The sequence below is a fragment of the Microcebus murinus genome, chromosome 13 (genome assembly GCF_040939455.1).
Source record: "Microcebus murinus isolate Inina chromosome 13, M.murinus_Inina_mat1.0, whole genome shotgun sequence".
Taxonomy (NCBI): domain Eukaryota; kingdom Metazoa; phylum Chordata; class Mammalia; order Primates; family Cheirogaleidae; genus Microcebus; species Microcebus murinus.
In genome coordinates, this window is record NC_134116.1 from 76,058,051 (window position 1) to 76,077,077 (window position 19,027).

The 19,027-nt window shown below is 42.0% G+C and overlaps 1 protein-coding gene and 1 long non-coding RNA gene across 2 annotated transcripts in view; one reads left to right on the forward strand and one right to left on the reverse strand.

Annotated features, from left to right (window-relative positions):
- The window catches only part of FLT3 (fms related receptor tyrosine kinase 3), a 75,111-nt gene extending 64,920 nt beyond the window's left edge, over positions 1-10,191 (forward strand). The window contains exons 20-24 of the mRNA XM_012742305.3: positions 1,353-1,475; positions 4,767-4,878; positions 5,239-5,338; positions 6,429-6,534; positions 9,622-10,191. Coding sequence (XP_012597759.3) covers positions 1,353-1,475; positions 4,767-4,878; positions 5,239-5,338; positions 6,429-6,534; positions 9,622-9,744 — 564 coding nt within the window. The 3' untranslated portion in view covers positions 9,745-10,191. The remainder of the gene's footprint in view (positions 1-1,352; positions 1,476-4,766; positions 4,879-5,238; positions 5,339-6,428; positions 6,535-9,621) is intronic.
- The window catches only part of LOC142874912 (uncharacterized), a 61,530-nt gene that overhangs the window by 37,283 nt on the left and 5,220 nt on the right, over positions 1-19,027 (reverse strand). The window lies entirely within an intron of this gene.

Here is a 19,027-nt window from a genome sequence, read left to right on the forward strand (position 1 = left end):
TGAACTGCTGGGGGCAGGGCGTGGAGATGAGAAGAAAAGGTTTTCTGAAGGAGTTCGTGCTTGGGCTGAGGAGAGTTTTGAAGGAAAAGGAAAACCAGCAGGGAACACGGGACAGGACAGGGGACGTGGAATCAGGGAGAGATTGTTTGGGATAAAGGTAACGAGTTAGACGTATGGAGCGTGAGGTGCCCTGGGCAACCACGCAGAGCTCAGTCTGGTGGATTCTTGGACACACCCATCTGCAGCTCAAGAGACACGTTCAGGTTGGAAGTGGACATTTGGGCGATGGCAGTGGCATCCCTAGGTCTGGATGAGGTGGCCTGGGGGAGGGTGTGGAGCAAGAGGATGCAGCCCTAAGGAACTGGGTTCATGCACAGAGGCCCTGACGGAAACAGGAGCCACCAGGACAGTAGGAAGAAAACAGGAGAGAGGTGTGCACAGAATTCACAGAAGGGTGGACCTGAAGCGGGAGGGGCTGCCAACAGTGCCAGAGGCCACAGAGGGGTCCAATCAAGCCGAGGCTGGGGGGTGCCACGCCCGTCAGCGGGGGCCCCAGGCAGAGCAGGTTGGGCAGAGAAGTGGGAGGTGGGGGCATGTTGCAGGGCCCTGGTGGCAAAGTGGGTGAAATGAAGCGTTCATAGATGGCACTCACAAAACTGGGCACGGGAGGAGGGAGTGCTACAGGGGTGGTGGCACAGGAATTTTTGTTTCTATAGTGTTTGCTTTTATTTTTTAAAGACTGAAGAGAGCCCATCGGACCTTTGCTACTAGAGCCCTGTTCCTTTTCAAATCTTCCTTCGCAGAGTCAATTTTCTTGCCAGACCTTTTGAATTCATGTCATGACATCTTTCAGTTCAGGAACTTCTTCTAATTCCACTTTAGTCAGCCTCCCCGAACTCATTTTTAGTTTTTTTTTTTTTTTTCCCGATTATGTTCCATTGTATTCCCACAGCTATTTCGCAGCCAGAAAAGACATTATATTCTTCACACCCACAATAGAAACACTGGCACACGGCCTCCGAAAATCGCTTTGGAGGCTCGGGGAGGGGCCCTTGGGTTGAGTCTCTTTACTTAACGCTGGGCTCAGTTTGATCTTTTCTGCGAGAACCGTTCCTCTTTGGCCTCTGGGAATGTTCTAGAAGCGGCACAAATTTCTGCAGCCACAGCAGCTGAGGAATTGGGCCGCTGAGTTCGCTCAGTCTGTCACACAGCACGATGACTGCTCACGGCCCGGTGACGATAACAGCCCTTCCATCATCCGTGCCTCCGGTTGAACTTGAGGCTGGAAGACAGGTTGCACTCTGGGCTGATACCCGTCACGGTGAATAACGCTGCCATTTCCTTCTTTGCAGTGCGTGCACAGGGACTTGGCAGCCAGGAACGTGCTCGTCACCCACGGGAAGGTGGTGAAGATCTGCGATTTTGGGCTGGCTCGGGATATCATGAGCGATTCCAACTACGTCGTGAGGGGCAACGTGAGGCTGCTATTTCTCACCTACTTTTGCACTGCTGTTTTGTGTTTTGACGTTATCGTGGCAAACATCTGTACTTACTGTGGTGTGTTTTTGATTTACGGTAACGTCAAAAAGCCCTCACAGCAGTTTGCTTACTTATGCTTAAAAAGGTTTTTCTGCAGCTTCGAGGAATATTCCGTCTACAATAAAAGTAGAGCAAAACAGCACCGCCTCTCTCCTTGGGCTAGCTAGTCAGAATAGATTAATTAGGGACTTCGTACTGCAGTCCTCACTTTAAAAAAAACACCCACATCCCGTTACTTGCAGTTCAGCTCCCTTAGCTATAAAGTGACCGTTGAGTTATGTTTTCAATTATGTGAAAAGCCAATAGCTACAATAAAGCATTTTGCAAAGTGTACAACACATTAATGAAATATTAAGTAAACATAGAATTTAAAAGGCACAACACTTAAATATTAAATTAATGAATATTTGTCATCCCATGACTGTTAACACAGGAAGGCCTAAAACCTGAATGAATCTGCATGCTAATAAAAGACTAAAGACTGATGTGTTATTTCCAAGAGAACTATCAGAAACACTAGATGACAAAACTATGCAGTTGAAACAGCAGGTTTTTTTAAGAATTACAAAACCTGGCTAGGCGCGGTGGCTCACACCTGTAATCCTAGCACTCTGGAAGGCCGAGGTGGGCAGATTGCTCGAGGTCAGGAGTTCGAAACCAGCCTGAGCAAGAGTGAGACCCCTGTCTCTACTATAAATAGAAAGAAATTAATTGGCCAACTAATATATATAGAAAAAATTAGCCGGGCATGGTGGCGCATGCCTGTAGTCCCAGCTACTTGGGAGGCTGAGGCAGGAGGATTGCTTGAGCCCAGGAGTTTGAGGTTGCTGTGAGCTAGGCTGATGCCATGGCACTCACTTTAGCCTGGGCAACAAAGCCCAGGCTAAAGTGGGCTCTCTGTCTCAAAAAGCCCTCTGTCTCAAAAATAAATAAATAAATAAAAAATAAAAAAAAGAATTATAACACCTGGCTTTAAGCCTCTGTTCCACTTCTTTTTGTTTACTCATTTCTGGCATTTCTCTCTGCATTATTGTCCCTACCTGTGAAATAATAATAAAATTAAATGGCGATACAGTATTTACAATGTGCTAAGCAGTATTCTAGGTGCTTTATATATATTCATTCATTTATTTGTCAAAGTGCCTAGTTTGTGAGTGAGGAAACCGAGGCCAGAAGAGTAGCATGCCCACGGTTACACAGCACGTGGATTTGAACATGACTAGTCTGGACCCAAGCCTGTGTCTAACCACTACGATGGGGTGTTTCCCATGAGGGTTATGCCCTTACCTCACAGCACTGATGTGGGAATAAACCAATAAAACCAACATGAAAGCTCCTTGTTCAGGGTAAACATCCAATAAATGTGAAAAAATCAAATTAAATCAAATAATCGTCTTAGTTGATTTAAGATCTACTCCTCAGTCATTATGGCTGAAGTCATAAATATGCCTGCTCATATGTGGTTATGCAATTTCCAACCCCACAAGCTGGTTGTCTCTTATGTGGGGAGAAAATTGCATTTGGGACCACAATTAATTCCTTTAATTAATCAAGTTAACCAGACCAGCTTGCTTGATTCAATAGCTTATCAGTTTGTACAGAATGTAAAAGAGGGTTTCTTTCTTGAGCTTTGATTTTTACTTGGCAGATTAAATGTGGGTTGTGAAGGGCTCCTAATGCAAAAGAAGATCAGCACCAATGCCCTGCCCCAGGAACTACCCATCCTGTGTCTTGATTCTAATCTGAGACCACACGAAGTCGAAACTCCCCTTTCATGCTACTAGAAATGATAAAAGCCACAGAAGCGAGGCTGGTGTCATTTCCGGAAGTGATGACACGTGCTCTCCTCGTGACATTCTTGTGGATGGCATTTCCACTAAAGGTCTTCTGAGAAATGCTCTAACAGAAGATCCCACCAATTCTCTAGTGCCCACTTAACCTCTAGGCAGCTGCCTGGCCGCTCCTTAGTGGAAAGTGAGCATCTACCATTAAACTCACCAATTCCAAGCACAAGCTTTTGTTCAAGACAAGTTGTAAAGAAATACAGTTTGTTTTTTAGGACACGATTATTACAGTGTAAATTCGAATGTGAAAAACTTCCACAAGGCCGGGCGCGGTGGCTCACGCCTGTAATTCTAGCACTCTGGGAGGCCAAGGCGGGTGGATTGCTCAAGGTCAGGAGTTCAAAACCAGCCTGAGCAGAGCGAGACCCCGTCTCTACTATAAATAGAAAGAAATTAATTGGCCAACTAATATATATATAGAAACAATTAGCTGGACATGGTGGCACAGGCCTGTAGTCCCAACTACTCGGGAGGCTGAGGCAGGAGGATTGCTTGAGCCCAGGAGTTTGAGGTTGCTGTGAGTTAAGCTGATGTCATGGCACTCTAGCCCGGGCAACAAAAGTGAGACTCTGTCTCAAAAAAAAACAAAACAAACTTTCACTGGAGGAATGTGATTATCTCAACTGAGCATTAGGAAGTGCCTTAGGAAGATAATGCATTTCGTCACCTAACTCCTAAGAGAAGCAACGTTTGTCCCAATGAAATATAAAGCAAAACTGTTTGATTTATTCTGCTGCTCAAATGTTTAAATTGTTTACCAATGCATTCTTTTTTTTTTTTTTTTTTTTTTTTTTTTGAGACAGAGTCTCACTTTGTTGCCCAGGCTGGAGTGAGTGCCATGCGTCAGCCTAGCTCACAGCAACCTCAAACTCCTGGGCTCAAGCAATCCTCCTGCCTCAGCCTCCCGAGTAGCTGGGACTACAGGCATGTGCCACCATGCCCGGCTAATTTTTTCTATATATATTAATTAGCCAATTAATTTCTTTGTATTTATAGTAGAGACGGGGTCTCGCTCTTGCTCAGGCTGGTTTTGAACTCCTGACCTTGAGCAATCTGCCCGCCTCAGCCTCCCAGAGTGCTAGGATTACAGGCGTGAGCCACCGCGCCCGGCCTCCAAAGCATTCTTTGTCTGATATATTTTCAAAATAGGGTGCAAAGATTCTCCACATCTAATTATTTCAGGGAGTCAAAGAACCTATACTTTGATCCTGGCTTATCTTAAATCTGCTGTAACACTTTGGCTCACATTACTGCACCTCTCTGGGCTTAGGCTTTTCTTATTTATAACCTAGGGAGTCGAATAAAATAATCTCAAAACTGGAAAAAAAAATGTTTGCACGTGGGAAATTCAACCATCTCATCTGCTTTTTGGGTTTCACGCAGGCCCGTCTGCCTGTGAAGTGGATGGCTCCAGAAAGCTTATTTGAAGGGATCTACACGATTAAGAGTGACGTGTGGTCGTACGGAATATTGCTCTGGGAAATCTTCTCACTCGGTACGTTGGGCAGCTCGCTGGCCTCCTTGGCTCCGGGCTTTGCGCATCCTGCTCTCTCTGCACCGCTCCTGAGTCTGCCACCTCCTGAGTCAGCCAGGGTGCCACCTCCACTGGTCTTACGTCAATGGCAGCCAGTGCCACTGTATGTTTCTTTGCTGGTGTCCATAGATCTGTCTTTCTCACCGGTCTGTAACTCGCTTGAGAGCAGGACCCGAGACTGTGTCTTCCCCTCGCAGCCCCAGCACCAAGCAGTGCCCGGCCCCTGGGAGCTCTCAATACATGTTGCTTAATTGACTGAATCGATACACAGGCGAGCGAAGACATGAATGAATGGCTGTACTTCTCTAATGTTTTTCTCAGGTGTGAATCCTTACCCTGGCATTCCGGTTGATGCTAACTTCTATAAACTCATTCAGAGTGGGTTTAAAATGGATCAGCCGTTTTATGCTACGGAAGAAATGTAAGTTCAAATCAGACTGTCCATTGGTTGAAAGTAGAAATTTACAGCCTATTTCCAAATGCATGACCAAAAAAGGTAAAAAAAAAAATTCCTGAAAGCGAAGTTCATGTGATTTCTCTTTAAAAAGAAAAGAAAATTCTTCCTTTTTGTTCCGGGGATTTTGAAACAAAGCTGAACTTTTTCTGTCTCCTGACTTCCAGATTTTAATTCCTCTGCTTGAAGGATCCGTGAGGGTGATTAGACTCCGTTTCCTATATCATATATATATATATATTTTTGAGACAGAGTCTCACTCTGTTGCCTGGGCTAGAGTGCCATGGCATCAGCCTAGCTCACAGCAACCTCCAACTCCGGGGCTCAAGCTATCCTTCTGCCTCAGCCTCCCGAGTTACTGGGACTACAGGCATGCGCCACCATGCCTGCCTAATTTTTTCTGCATATTTTTAGTTGGCCAATTAATTTGTTTCCATTTTTAGTAGAGACAGGGTCTCACTCTATGCTCAGGCTGGTTTTGAACTCCTGACCCTGAGCGATCCGCTCGCCTTGGCCTCCCAGAGTGCTAGGATTACAGGCGTGAGCCTCCACGCCGGGCCATATTTCTTTCTTTTTTTTTTGAGACAGAGTCTCACTTGTTGCCCAGGCTAGAGTGAGTGCCGTGGCGTCAGCCTAGCTCACAGCAACCTCAAACTCCTGGGCTCAAGCGATCCTCCTGCCTCAGGCTCCCGAGTAGCTGGGACTACAGGCATGCGCCACCATGCCCGGCTAATTATTTCTATATATATTAGTTGGCCAATTAATTTTTTTCTATTTTATAGTAGAGACGAGGTCTCGCTCTTGCTCAGGCTGGTTTCAAACTCCTGACCTTGAGCAATCCGCCCATCTCGGCCATATTTCTTTAAACACATTTCTATCTATCATCTGATTTATCCTTTTTGATATGAGTTCAAAATCTAGTAGAAGACTTGCCACAAAACAAACCTGCCATAAATAAGTAGCTCTCAGGAATAAATGGTGTTCATTATGCAGAGAATTATCCGTTTTGCTTCATTCATACTTTCTCATCTTGTTCCTTGTTCTATTGCTTTTACAGATACTTCATAATGCAATCCTGCTGGGCTTTTGACTCTAGGAAACGGCCATCCTTCCCTAATCTGACTTCATTTTTAGGATGTCAGCTGGCCGATGCAGAAGAAGCGGTAGGTAGCAGCCAGGACTCTAAAAGCATATTATAAAGGAAACAGGTAATTTAAAACACTCATTGCTGACTTTAAAACACTCAAGCCGTCTTTCTCGCCACAATTTGTCTCAGCTGCCCTGTAAACGTTGTATGAAATGAGACATATTTACTGGATACATGTTTTAGGGGGGAAAAAACCTTTCCTGAAGATTTCGGCTAATCGATTAATAAAATAAAAGCTCTTAAGTGTCCAGTTCAGAGGACTAAACAACTAAATAAAACTTAATCCCTGGCCTCCAGAAGCCACTTGACCCTTTTTTTTTTTTTTTTTTTTTTTTTTGCGACAGAGTCTCACTTTGTTGTCCAGGCTAGAGTGAGTGCCGTGGCGTCAGCCTAGCTCACAGCAACCTCAAACTCCTGGGCTTGAGTGATCCTTCTGCCTCAGCCTCCCGAGTAGCTGGGACTGCAGGCATGTGCCACCATGCCCGGCTAATTTTTTATATATATATATCAGTTGGCCAATTAATTTCTTTCTATTTTTTATAGTAGAGACGGGGTCTCGCTCTTGCTCAGGCTGGTTTTGAACTCCTGACCTTGAGCAATCCGCCCGCCTCGGCCTCCCAAGAGCTAGGATTACAGGCGTGAGCCACCGCGCCCGGCCACTTGACCCTTTTTAATTCAACATGAATCATGGGTGTGGAATAATCAAATGACTCCATCGTGTAATGTGGTCGAGTGAAAAGAGCACTGACCTCGAGTCATGAAGGTTGAACACCAGCTCTACTGCTCTGCCTCCTGATAACCATGTCCATTATGGCAAGTCGCTTTACCTCTTTGGGTCTCAGTTTTTCCATCTATAAAATGGGTTGATAAACTAGATGCTCCTTGAGATTTGGGAACTTGGACTTGCTCACCCTTCCCCCACCAACACCACCTGGTGTCGTGAAGTGAGCCATCCCCAGGTGAAGTGAACAAAGGCTGGAGCCTTGAACTCCCAATACCTAGGTTCAAATCTTGGCTCCATCATTTACTTCTTATTTGACCTCATTAAGTCACTTAACCTTTTTTTGGGGGGAGGTGTCTCAGTTTCCTTATCTGAAATATGAGATTAATAAATCTTACTTTATGGAACTGTAAGGAGGAGTAAATAAGACAATGTGTGTGAAAGGACTTTTAGCGCATACTGGGAACTTAGTGTTTACTCAATGAAATCTTAGTTGAATATAAATCTGATTCCTTCAATGGGTTCTCTTTCCTGTTTTCTAAGTTGTTAAGAGCCTGTTTTCAATCTGTGTTCTCTCTTAGAGCTGTGTGGATGGTTATAAGTTTTTTTAAAAAAATCACATATAGAAGCTAAGTTATTATCAGAAAATGAGGCCAAAAGGTTGGGGGAGATGGAGAGCCCCTAGGGACTTACAGGCTATTGGGCAGACAGTTAGAAACAGCTAATGACACTGTAAGATAAACTGGAAGAAACAGAAATGAGCTGGTGGAGCAAGAGAGAGGCTTGACTGATGTTTACGTGTTGAGTGGTCGGGTGTTGATTTGTTGAGCTAGGCTGTGAGGAATGAGTAGCATCTCAGCTGTTGGAGAGCGGATGGTGAGCAGGACATTCCAGAATGCATGAATAAAATAAATACAGGGGTCAAAGTTGAAAGGTGAAAGTAGAACCGGCGACCCCTTGGCTTTGTTTATGACCACGCGGGTCTTGGTTTGAGCCTCTCTTTTTATGTCCCCGTACCTACAGGATATCCAAGTCCCCTTCCCTCTGGGGCTCAGGAACTGTCGACTGGCAGCCTGCCGTGGGTGATGAATAACTGACTGTCAAAAACACAAACTAACAAGAAGCAGTAGACAGTAGTGAGGGCTGGGTGAAAGGAGGGAGTCTATAAAATTTAAATAAACAGAATGCATGATTCCTAAACCGCAAAGTTCTTATAAATAAATAATGACAAAAACAAGTATAGCCTTTTATGTACATAAAAGGACAAAGGCTATTCATGATGAAATGCAAATGGCCATAAAATATAGACAAAAATGCTCAGTTTTGCTGCTGATGAAACAATTGCAGGTAAAGAGATAAAAACGCATTGCTCAGCCAAGGGGCAAAGACTATTAAGGGAAAGATTATTAAGACCCATTGTTGGGAAGCCTCTGTAGAAAACAGTGTGCCTAGACGCAGTCGGTAGGAGTAGAAATAAGTACAGCCTCGCTGTAGGACAGCCTGGCCGCGTGTATCGCCGTGCGAGTGTGCCTTGCCTTTGATCCAGCAATTCCACTGTCCCCGCATACCCCAGGGACAGACTAGATCACACGTCACTTTCAGTTAGGGTTACATAACCAGTCCATCAAACGGTAAATTACGGCACATCAATACTACCTATCCCTAGGCTGCCATGAAAAAAAAAAAAAAAAAAAAAAACGAATAATAAAAACATGTGACACATGCAACCTATGAGCAGTATAATAACAATATATTGGTAATTCAAAAACAAGGTTCTAAAACAGGATATACAGCCTGAGCCTACAGACGCAAAATTGTGTGTGCACAGCAAGCTGTCTATAATGGTGGTCACTTCTGATGATTTTTAGTTCTTTTTTCTGTATACCTTAAATTACTTATAACTAGAAAATCTTCATAACTGGAAAAAAAAAAGTAAATCTATTTTCATTTTGAAAAAGGTTTAAAAGCTGTGAAACTCCCAAGGGAAAACTTAAGAATCAGACCTCTGCATCTCTTTTTGTGGCCTTTCTCTTTGATGGTTTTTCTGCATGATTTTAGGGTTTCTAGGTGACATTTGATATCTAAGAATAGACTCAATAAGGAAACAAAATATTTGACTATGAGTTGATTTTTCCGTTAATAAAAGGACCAAAATTGCTCGGTCAATGAATATGTAGAATATCCTCTAAGACCTGTGCACAATAAAGTCAAAGTTCACACACGTACCCTGAAAATATGTACATTACGTTATCAATAAAAAAATCTTAAAAGCAATCATCTAGACAGAACCATCATTTTTATTTAAATAATTTGCAATGGAGGCACGTAACGTGTAAGTCTTAATGAGATGGTAACCGGCGTCCTGTCTGTCTCCCATTTCAGATGTATCAGAACATGGATGGCCGGATCACGGAACGCTCTTCCACCTACCCAAGCAGGCGACCTGTTAGCAGAGAGATGGATTCAGAGCCACCCACTCCACAGGATCAGGTCGCAGATTCATAGAGAAACAATTTAGGAGCCGTAAGGACTTCATCCTCCCCGCCTACCTTAAACAGGCTGTAGATTACCGAAGCAAGATTACTTTTATCTCTAAAAGAAAATATAGTATCAACTGCTGCTTTGCCAGATTTTTCTCTAGAAGCTGTCTGCATTGACTCTTGTTTTCAAAGGGACTTTTGTAAAATCAAAGTATCCTGTGCCCAAGGCAGGAGGAGCCGATAATGAACTTTACTGGAGCAGCTACCCACGTCCACGGGGCTTCTCGGGCTGGCTTGAGTGAAACCGGTGAACCCGAAGTATAGCATATTCTTGTGAATACATAAAACAAAAAAGCATTTTGCTAAGGAGAAGCTAATATGATTTTTAAAAGAAATCTATGTTTTAAAATAATATGTAACTTTTTCAGCTATTTAGTGATATATTTTATGAATGGAAATAAAATTTCTACTATAGATATGTCCATAATTGAATTATTTACGTGGTCTATCTAGGGCAAGACTTAACTGGAGTTTGTGAACCTGCTGAAGTTGTGTGCAGTGTTTTGTTTGTCCACGTGGATTTTTTTCCTATTAAGATAGCTCATTCTTTTCATCAGATGCTTAAAAACATCAATGACTCCTGTCTCACTAGGTTAAGAACAACTAATGAGGCCGGGTGCGGTGGCTCACTCACACCTGTAATCCTAGCACTCTGGGAGGCCGAGGCAGGCGGATTGCTCAAGGTCAGGAGTTCGAAACCAGCCTGAGCAAGAGCGAGACCCCGTCTCTACTATAAATAGAGAAAGAAATTAATTGGCCAACTAAAGATATATAGAAAAAATTAGCCGGGCATGGTGGCGCATACCTGTAGTCCCAGCTACTTGGGAGGCTGAGGCAGGAGGATCGCTTGAGCCCAGGAGTTTGAGGTTGCTGTGAGCTAGGCTCATGCCATGGCACTCACTCTAGCCTGGGCAACAGAGTGAGACTCTGTCTCAAAAAAAAAAAAAAAAAAAAAAAGAACGACTAATGTTGGGTGTCTACTCTCCTCTGTAGCCCTGATGTCTCTGGGTTTGCTCTCTGTCCCCTTCATCCTTTGGAGCTAGCATCCTCCATCTCACAGGCTTATCAACTTGATTTGTCCTCCTCCCCGTACACGCCAGCCGCCACCCGGTTCCGCCTTCCCTTTCCTTCTCCCTGACTCCCCTTCCAGGACAGTGGGGATGGGTGAGGGCTCTGGAGCCCGTCTGCACAGGCTGGGGTTCTCTTTCTGCCATGTCTTGGCCATGTCACCTGAGGCAGGTAACTCAACTTCTCTAGCCTCAGTTTCCTTTTCTGGAAAATGGGACAAGAATGACATCCCCTTTGTAGGGTTGCTGGGAGAATTAGGTAAATTCTCAGATAGGTTGGATCATAATAATATTTGTCCTTTTGTGTCAGATTTTACTTAACATGATGCTCTCAAGTTTCATCCATGTGATAGCATGTATGAGAATTTCCTTCCTTTGCAAGGCTGGATAATAGTCCGTTGTGTGTATAGAACCACATTTTGCTTATTCACCCATGGATGGACGCTTGGGTTGCTTCCTCCTCTTGGCTGTTGTGAATAAGGCTGCTATGAACATGGGTATGCAAATATCTCTTCAAGCCTATCTCTTTAATATAGCCTCTATAAGCTATGGTTATATTAACAAATATGGAACATATAGACATGTGTATCACTTAGATCAGTGCCTGGCACCTAAAATAATTCATTATTTTCACTTTCCTTTCTAGTTTTAATCCTTTGACTTAGACCAGGTCACCATGAACTCACATAGATTGCACGAATCCCTTCTTCACATAACTCTTCCCTAAATCTCTCACTATCTAGTGTTTTCTCTAATGCACACCCAGATTCATCTTTCTAAATTATTGAATTATTTGCATATGTCACTTGCCTGGAGAGCTTCCAGTGGCTCCCCAGGGCCCAGCGGCTAAAGCAAAGCTCTCTTTGTGGCATTTGGTGCCCACCACAGCCGGGCCTCATGGCATTGCTCTGCACGGGCCGAGTAACACTGTCTTTCTACCCCAAGCGACCTACTCATGCTCAGTGGGTATGTCTTGAACATTCCCACCCCCGTGTCCCTTGCTTTTGCCCCACCCCCTCCCTGGGACGCCAGCTCCCTTCTCTTCCTATTTAAGTCCTTGCTTCATGACCCGATTGAAGCTCTGTCTTCTCCTTTAGGTCTTCCCCAGTGTCCCTACCCACTAGTGATGACTTTCCCTGCTGAAATCTTGTAAGGGCTTCTGGTCTGTATCATCTGGATGGCTCTTAACATATAGTCTGCCTACCCTATGCTGTTATTTATCTTAAGTAAATGTCCTATCTTTTCAATTGAATTTTTTTTTTTTTTAGGGATGGGGTCTCACTAAGTTGCCCAGGCTGGTCTTGAATTCTTGGACTCAAGTGATCCTCCCATGTAGCTGATATCCATGCCCAGCTCCCAATTAGATGATAAGAAGTTTGAAGGCAGATATGATTTATCCCAAGTTGTATGCTTAACTCCTATTCGGGTATACAGTCAGGATATAGTAAGTATATGTATTCAATTACATTTTATCCCACACTCAAGTAAAAGCATAAAGCATGAATAATGTTAAAAATTCAAACAGTTTTGTATTTTTCCTTATAGCAGTGACTTCTTCTTCCCACCCTTTATTTGCACAACCCAAGTCCTAAAATGCTTCTTTAGGAGAATTACTGTTAAAGGTTGAGCCATATTTCCCATCTTCTTGTTTAAGTATATTTATTTACTTACATACATTTACACACATACTTCTTTGATTTTTACATAAATGGAGTAGCACTACCCATACTGTCAAATATGCCTTTTGTGCTTTTTTTTTTTTTTTTTTTTTTTTAGATAGAGTCTCACTCTATTGCCCAGGTAGAGGTGGTGACATCATCATAGCTCACAGCAACCTCAAACTCCTGGGCTCAAGTGATCCTCCTGCCTCAGCCTCCTGAGTAGCTGGGACTACAGGCATGCACCGCCACACCCAGCTAATTTTTTCTATGTTTAGTAGAGACGGGGTCTCTCTCTTGCTCGGGCTGGTCTTGAACTCCTAGGCTCAAGCAATCCTCCAGCCTCAGCCTCCCAGAATGCTAGGATTACAGGTGTGAGCCACCGCTTTTGTTCTTTACCATGTGTCAGTATTTGCCAAATATGCACATTTGTGAAGTCCTTGTTAGGTGCTGGGCATTGTGCTAAGAACTAGATACAAATTATCTCATTTAATCTTCAAAACTACCTTATGAAGTAGGTATTAAATTTATACCAGTTTTTCCTGATAATAAATTTATTACCAATTTTTCCTGAGCAAATTGAAGCTTGTATTACTAATTTGGGGTCTCCAAGCCCCTGTTAACACTCAACTTTAAGATTACTCTTGGGTTCTACGCTTATGCTATTTATTGTATTCTTTTTTTTATTCTGGTAAAAATCCCATAACATAAAATTTACCACCTTACCACTTAATTTACCACCTTACCGCAGTTCAGTAATGTCAAGTATATTCTCATCGCTGTGACCCAGATCCCCGGAGCTCTTTCATCCTGCACATCTGACACTCCGTTACCATTAAACACTAACGCCCTATTCTCCCCTCCCCTGGTCCCTGGCAGCCACCGTTCTGCTTGCTTTCTGTTTCTATGGTTTTAACTACTCTAGGTACCGCAGTTAGGTGGGATCATATAATATTTGTCCTTTTGTGTCATATTTTACTTAACATGACGCCCTCAAGTTTCATCCATGTGATAGCATGTGTGAGAATTTCCTTCCTTTGCAAGGCTGGATAATAGTCCATTGTGTGTATAGAACCACATTTTGCTTATTCACCCATGGATGGGCCTTTGGGTTGCTTCCTCCTCTTGGCTATTGTGAATAAGACCTGCTGGGAACATGGGTAGGCAAACATCCCTTCAAGACCCTGCCTTCACTTCTTTCAGATGTATGCTCAGAAGTGGGATTTCTGGATCATATGGGAGTTTGAATTTTAATTTTTTGTTGTATCAATTATTTTTAAAGGCCCAGTTGTAACGATCGTGTGTTTCTTTGGCCATCCAGCATCGATTCCCATTGCACGGCAGCAGCACCAAGATTTGGGATATTATTGCACTTCTCCCTAGTGTATGCAGTTTGGTGGGGTTTCAGTCACGTGGCTTTTGCCTTCTTGCCCCACACTGGGCTAATCAACTTCCTTTCTTATTCTGGAACTTTATATGTTGGCTAGATTCGGGCAGGGAGGGGAAAAGGAGCTGAAGCTTATTCACACAGTACCAGGCTCTGACAAGAGTGACAAGCAGTTCCCACTTCCCAGATCCTGCAGGTGATTTGGTTCCTCTTCTCTCCCAAGCCCTGGTCTCCGACCTTCCTATAATCCTGCCCGAATGCTTTGAGTAAATCCTCTTCCGATGCAGTGAGCCCAAGTCTGCCTGAGAACCGTGACGGGTAGTATGCCTGGACGGACTCGAAGATTCCCTGGTGGAACTGAGGGTGTCATCCGTCCTGCTTTCTCTAGACAGTCCTCTCGGTTTGGGGCTGCCAGTGGTCTTTCTAGCTTTGAGTGCTGTACTATTTCATTTATTTTCATGTTCTCCTATAATCTTGATAGGATTTGAGGAAGGAGTCGAGTGACAGGCATTTAGTAAGCCCTCTTGAACTGCTTGTCACAAAATGCTTGTTGGGAACAATATGGACGAAAATAAATGTGAGTTAACGTTTATAGGAACGTTCTACTTTTCCTTCTGCCAAAGTGATTTTGGCCAGGACACAGGCACAGTTTGAACTTGACTTCTCTGAGGATGGAGCCAGACAAATGCGTTTATATCTGGAATCATCAGTGGAGCACACCCCTTGTCGCGTGCGGTATTGAAGTTACCAAAGGACTTGATTTCCTTAAAATGAATATTCTCTTGTTCATGAGTTTTTTGTGGTTTTTTTCTTTTTTATATATATTAAATAATATTTTTAAACTAATTTCTTTTTTTTTTTTAATGACTCAAAGGATATCAAAAGGTACATTGTTGACCGGGCGCAGTGGCTCACACCTGTAATCCTAGCACTCTGGGAGGCTGAGGCAGGCAGATTGCTCCAAGTCAGGAGTTCGAAACCAGCCTGAGCGAGACCCTGTCTCTACTAAAAATAGAAAGAAATTAATTGACCAACTAAAAATATATATACAAAAAAATTAGCCGGGCATGGTGGTGCATGCCTGTAGTCCCAGCTACTCAGGAGGCTGAGACAGGAGGATTGCTTGAGCCCAGGAGTTGGAGGTTGCTGTGAGCTAGGCTAACGCCACGGCACTCACTCTAGCCTGGCCAACAAAGTGAGACTCTGTCTCAAAAACAAAAACAAAAACAAAAACAAAAAAGGTACATTGTTCATGAGTTTTATAAAAATGGTATCATAGTCTACGTAGACTTCCAGATCCTGTTTTCTTTAAAAAACTCAACATTATGCTTCTAAGATTGATTCATGATATGACATGGAGCTGGAGTTTCTTCATCTCGCTGATGTACTATGTGAATACACGACTAATGACATTTAAATCGTTTTTTTGGGTTGAATTGGGTAGTGGTTCACAGGTGTTCTTCATATTAGTAGTTTATAACTCATCTTTCGTATATTCCAAATGCGAAAAGACAACATTCTCTGTGTAATGATGGCATTTAAAACCTCTTAAGGAAAAATGAAATTAGACTAATTAAATCCAACCCTTACCCTTACCACAGATTCAGTTGTAGTTTGGATCAAATTGTGTGTCCTTGACATAACTGCCTATCTATCTATTTATCTATTTATTTAGTTGTTAGAGATGGGATCTCACTCTTTCACCCAGTCTGGAGTGAGTGCACTGGCCGGATCATAGATCTCCGCAGCCTTGAACTCCTGGGCTCAAGTGATCCTCCCACCTCAGCCTCTCAAGGTGCTGAGATGACAGGCGTGAGCCACTGTGCCGGGCCCTCTGTCCACTCTTAACATCTTGTAAGAACACAATTTACAAGCCGGATGTTAGAAAAGCGTTGCTATTTTTCAGGGGCAGCCTCTTCTGCCTGGCCTTTGCAGTTATCTTGCCAGTAGGTGGCGCCCTAGCACTACTGTTTTTCAGTTGATCCCAGGCACTGGGCTTGATTTCATTACTACACCTGGCCTGCCCTCTGGAATGACGAATTATAAGCAGCAGAATTAAAGAAAAAGTCCATCAGTTGGTTAGAAGGAATAATAACCCTCTATACAGATAACTGCAATTCATTTTTTCTGTTGTTTTTTTGTTTTGTTTCATTTTTAATTGACAAACAATAATTCTATATAGTTAATGGGGTCCAATGGGATGTTTCCATGCATGTATATATTGTGAAATGATCAAGTCAAGGTAATTTTAACATAATCATCACCTCAAATACTTACCATTTCTTTTTTGGTGAGAATATTTGAAATCCACCCTTTTAGCTCTTTTTAATATACAATATATTATTATTAACTATAGTCACTATGCTGTACAATAGATCACCACAACTTAATTCCTCCCATATGTGATTGAAATTTATGCATTGACCCACATCTCCCCTTTCCCAGAAAGAGATTTTTCTGCCCTCCTCCCCAGCCCCAGGCTCTGGTAACCACCATTCTACCTTCTACTTCTATGAGTTCAACTTTTTTAGATTCCACATGTGAGATCATACAGTATTTGTCTCTCTGTGCCTGCCTTATTTCACTTAACGTAATGTCCTCTAGGTTCATCCATGTTGTTGCAAATGATAGAATTTCCTGTGTTTTTTTAAAGACTGAATGATTTTTTATTGTGTAAATATACCACATTTAAAAAATCCATTCATCTGTTGGATACTTAGATTGTTTATATAACTTAACCATTGATAATAATGCTGCAATGAACATGGGAGTATAGACATCTCTTCAATACATTGATGTCAATTCCTTTGGGTGTATATACCCAGTATTGATATTGCTGGATCATCTGGTAATTCTGTTTTAAGTTTTTGAGAGACCTCCATATTATTTTCCAAAATAGCTGTAGTAGTTTATAATACCACCAACAGTGTGTAAGTATTCCCTTTTCTCCACATCCTCACCAACACTTACCTTTCAGCTATTTTATAATAGCCAATTATAGCCAATAATAGCCAATCTGACAATGTGAGAGATGTAATCTCATTATGATTTCAATTTGCATCTCTCTTATGATTAGAGATGTAGGGCTTTTTTTTCATATATCTGTTGGCCATTTGTGTGTCTTCTTTTGAGAAATTTCTATTCCAATCCTGTACCCATTTTAAAATAGGGTCCTTTGTTTTCTTGTTATTAAGTAGTTTCAGTTCCTTGGGTATTGTGAATATTAATCCCTCATCTGATGTATGATTGGCAAATATTTTCTCCCAATCTGTTGGTTGTCTCTTCACTCTGTTTTTTCCTTTGCTGTGCAGAAGCTTTTTAGTCTGATGCAATCCCATTCACCTATTTTTGCTTCTTTTGCCTGTGCTTTTGGGATCATATCCAAAAAATTCATTTCCCATACCAATATCATGGAGCTTTTCCTCTGTTTTCTTCTAGTAGTTTTATAGTTTCCAATTTTACATTTAAATCTTTAATCCACTTTGAGTTGATTCTATTTAATGGGTAAGATAAGAGTCCATTTTCATTCTTCTGTATGTGGCTATCCAGTTTTTCCCAACACCACTTATTGAAGAGACTGTTTTTTCCCACTGGGTATTCTTGGTGCCTTTGTTGAAAATCAATTGACTATAGATGTTTGGGTTTATTTCTGGGCTCCCTAGCCTATTCCATTGGTTTATGTGTCTGTTTTTATGGCGGTATCATGCTGTTTTGATTACTTCAGCTTTGTAATATAGTTTGAAATCCACTAGTGTGATACCTACTGCTTTGTTCTTTTTGGTAAAGATTGCTTTGACTATTTGGGGTCTTTTGTGGTTCCATATAAATTTTAGGATTTTTTTCTATTTCCATGAAGAATGATGTTGTAATTTTGATAGAGATTACACTGAATCTGTAAATTGCTTTGAATAGTATGGACATTTTAACAATATTGATTATTCTAATCCATGAACATGGATGTATTTCCATTTATTTGTATCATCTTCTATTTATTTTATCAATGTTTTATAGTTTTCAGTATAAAGATCTTTCACTTTCTTGGTTAAGTTTACTCCTAAGTATTTTATTTTTTGATGTTATTATAAGTGGGATTGTTTTCTTCATTTCTTTTTCAGGCAGTTCATTGTTAATGTATGGAAACACTACTGCTGTGTTTTGCAAGTTGATTTTGTACCCTACAACTTTACTGAATTTGTTTATCAGTTTTAATAATTTTTTTGGTGGAGTCTTTAGGATTTTCTTTGTATAAAATCACATTGTCAGCAAACAGGAACAATTTCACTTCATCATTTCCTGTTTAGATACCTTTTATAATATTTCTTTTTCTTGCCTGGTTAGGATTTCCAGTACTATGTTGAACAGAAGCAGTGAGAATAGACATACTTGTCTTGTTCCTGACCTTAGAAGAAAAGCTTTCAACTTTTCCCTGTTGAGTATGATGTTAGCCATGGGCTTGCCATATACTGCCTTCATTGCATTGAGGAACATCCTTCTGTACCTAATTTGTTGAGAGTTTTTTTTTTTTTTTTGAGACAGAGTCTCACTTTATTGCCCAGGCTAGAGTGAGTGCCATGGCATCAGCCTAGCTCACAGCAACCTCAAACTCCTGGGCTCAAGCAATCCTCCTGCCTCAGCCTCCCCAGTAGCTGGGACTACAGGCATGCGCCACCATGCCCAGCTAATTTTTTATATATATATTAGTTGGCCAATTAATTTCTTTCTATTTTTTTATAGTAGAGACGGGGTCTTGCTCAGGCTGGTTTTGAACTCCTGACTTTGAGCAATCCACCCGCCTCGGCTTCCCAGAGTGCTAGGATTACAGGCGTGAGCCACCATGCCCGGCCTTGTTGAGAGTTTGTATCATGAAAAGATGTTAAATTTTGTCAAATGCTTTTTCTGTATCTATTGAGATGATCATACAGTTTTTGTCTTTCATTCTGTTAATATGGTGAATCGCATTTATTGATTTGCATATGTTAAACCAAGCTTGCATCCTAGGGACAAACCCACTTGATCATGGTGAATGATCCCTTTAATGTACTGTTGAATATGGTTTGCTAGCCTTTTATTGAGGATTTTTGCATCTAGGTTCATTAGTGATATTGGCCTATAGTTTTCTTTTCTTCTTGTGTCTTT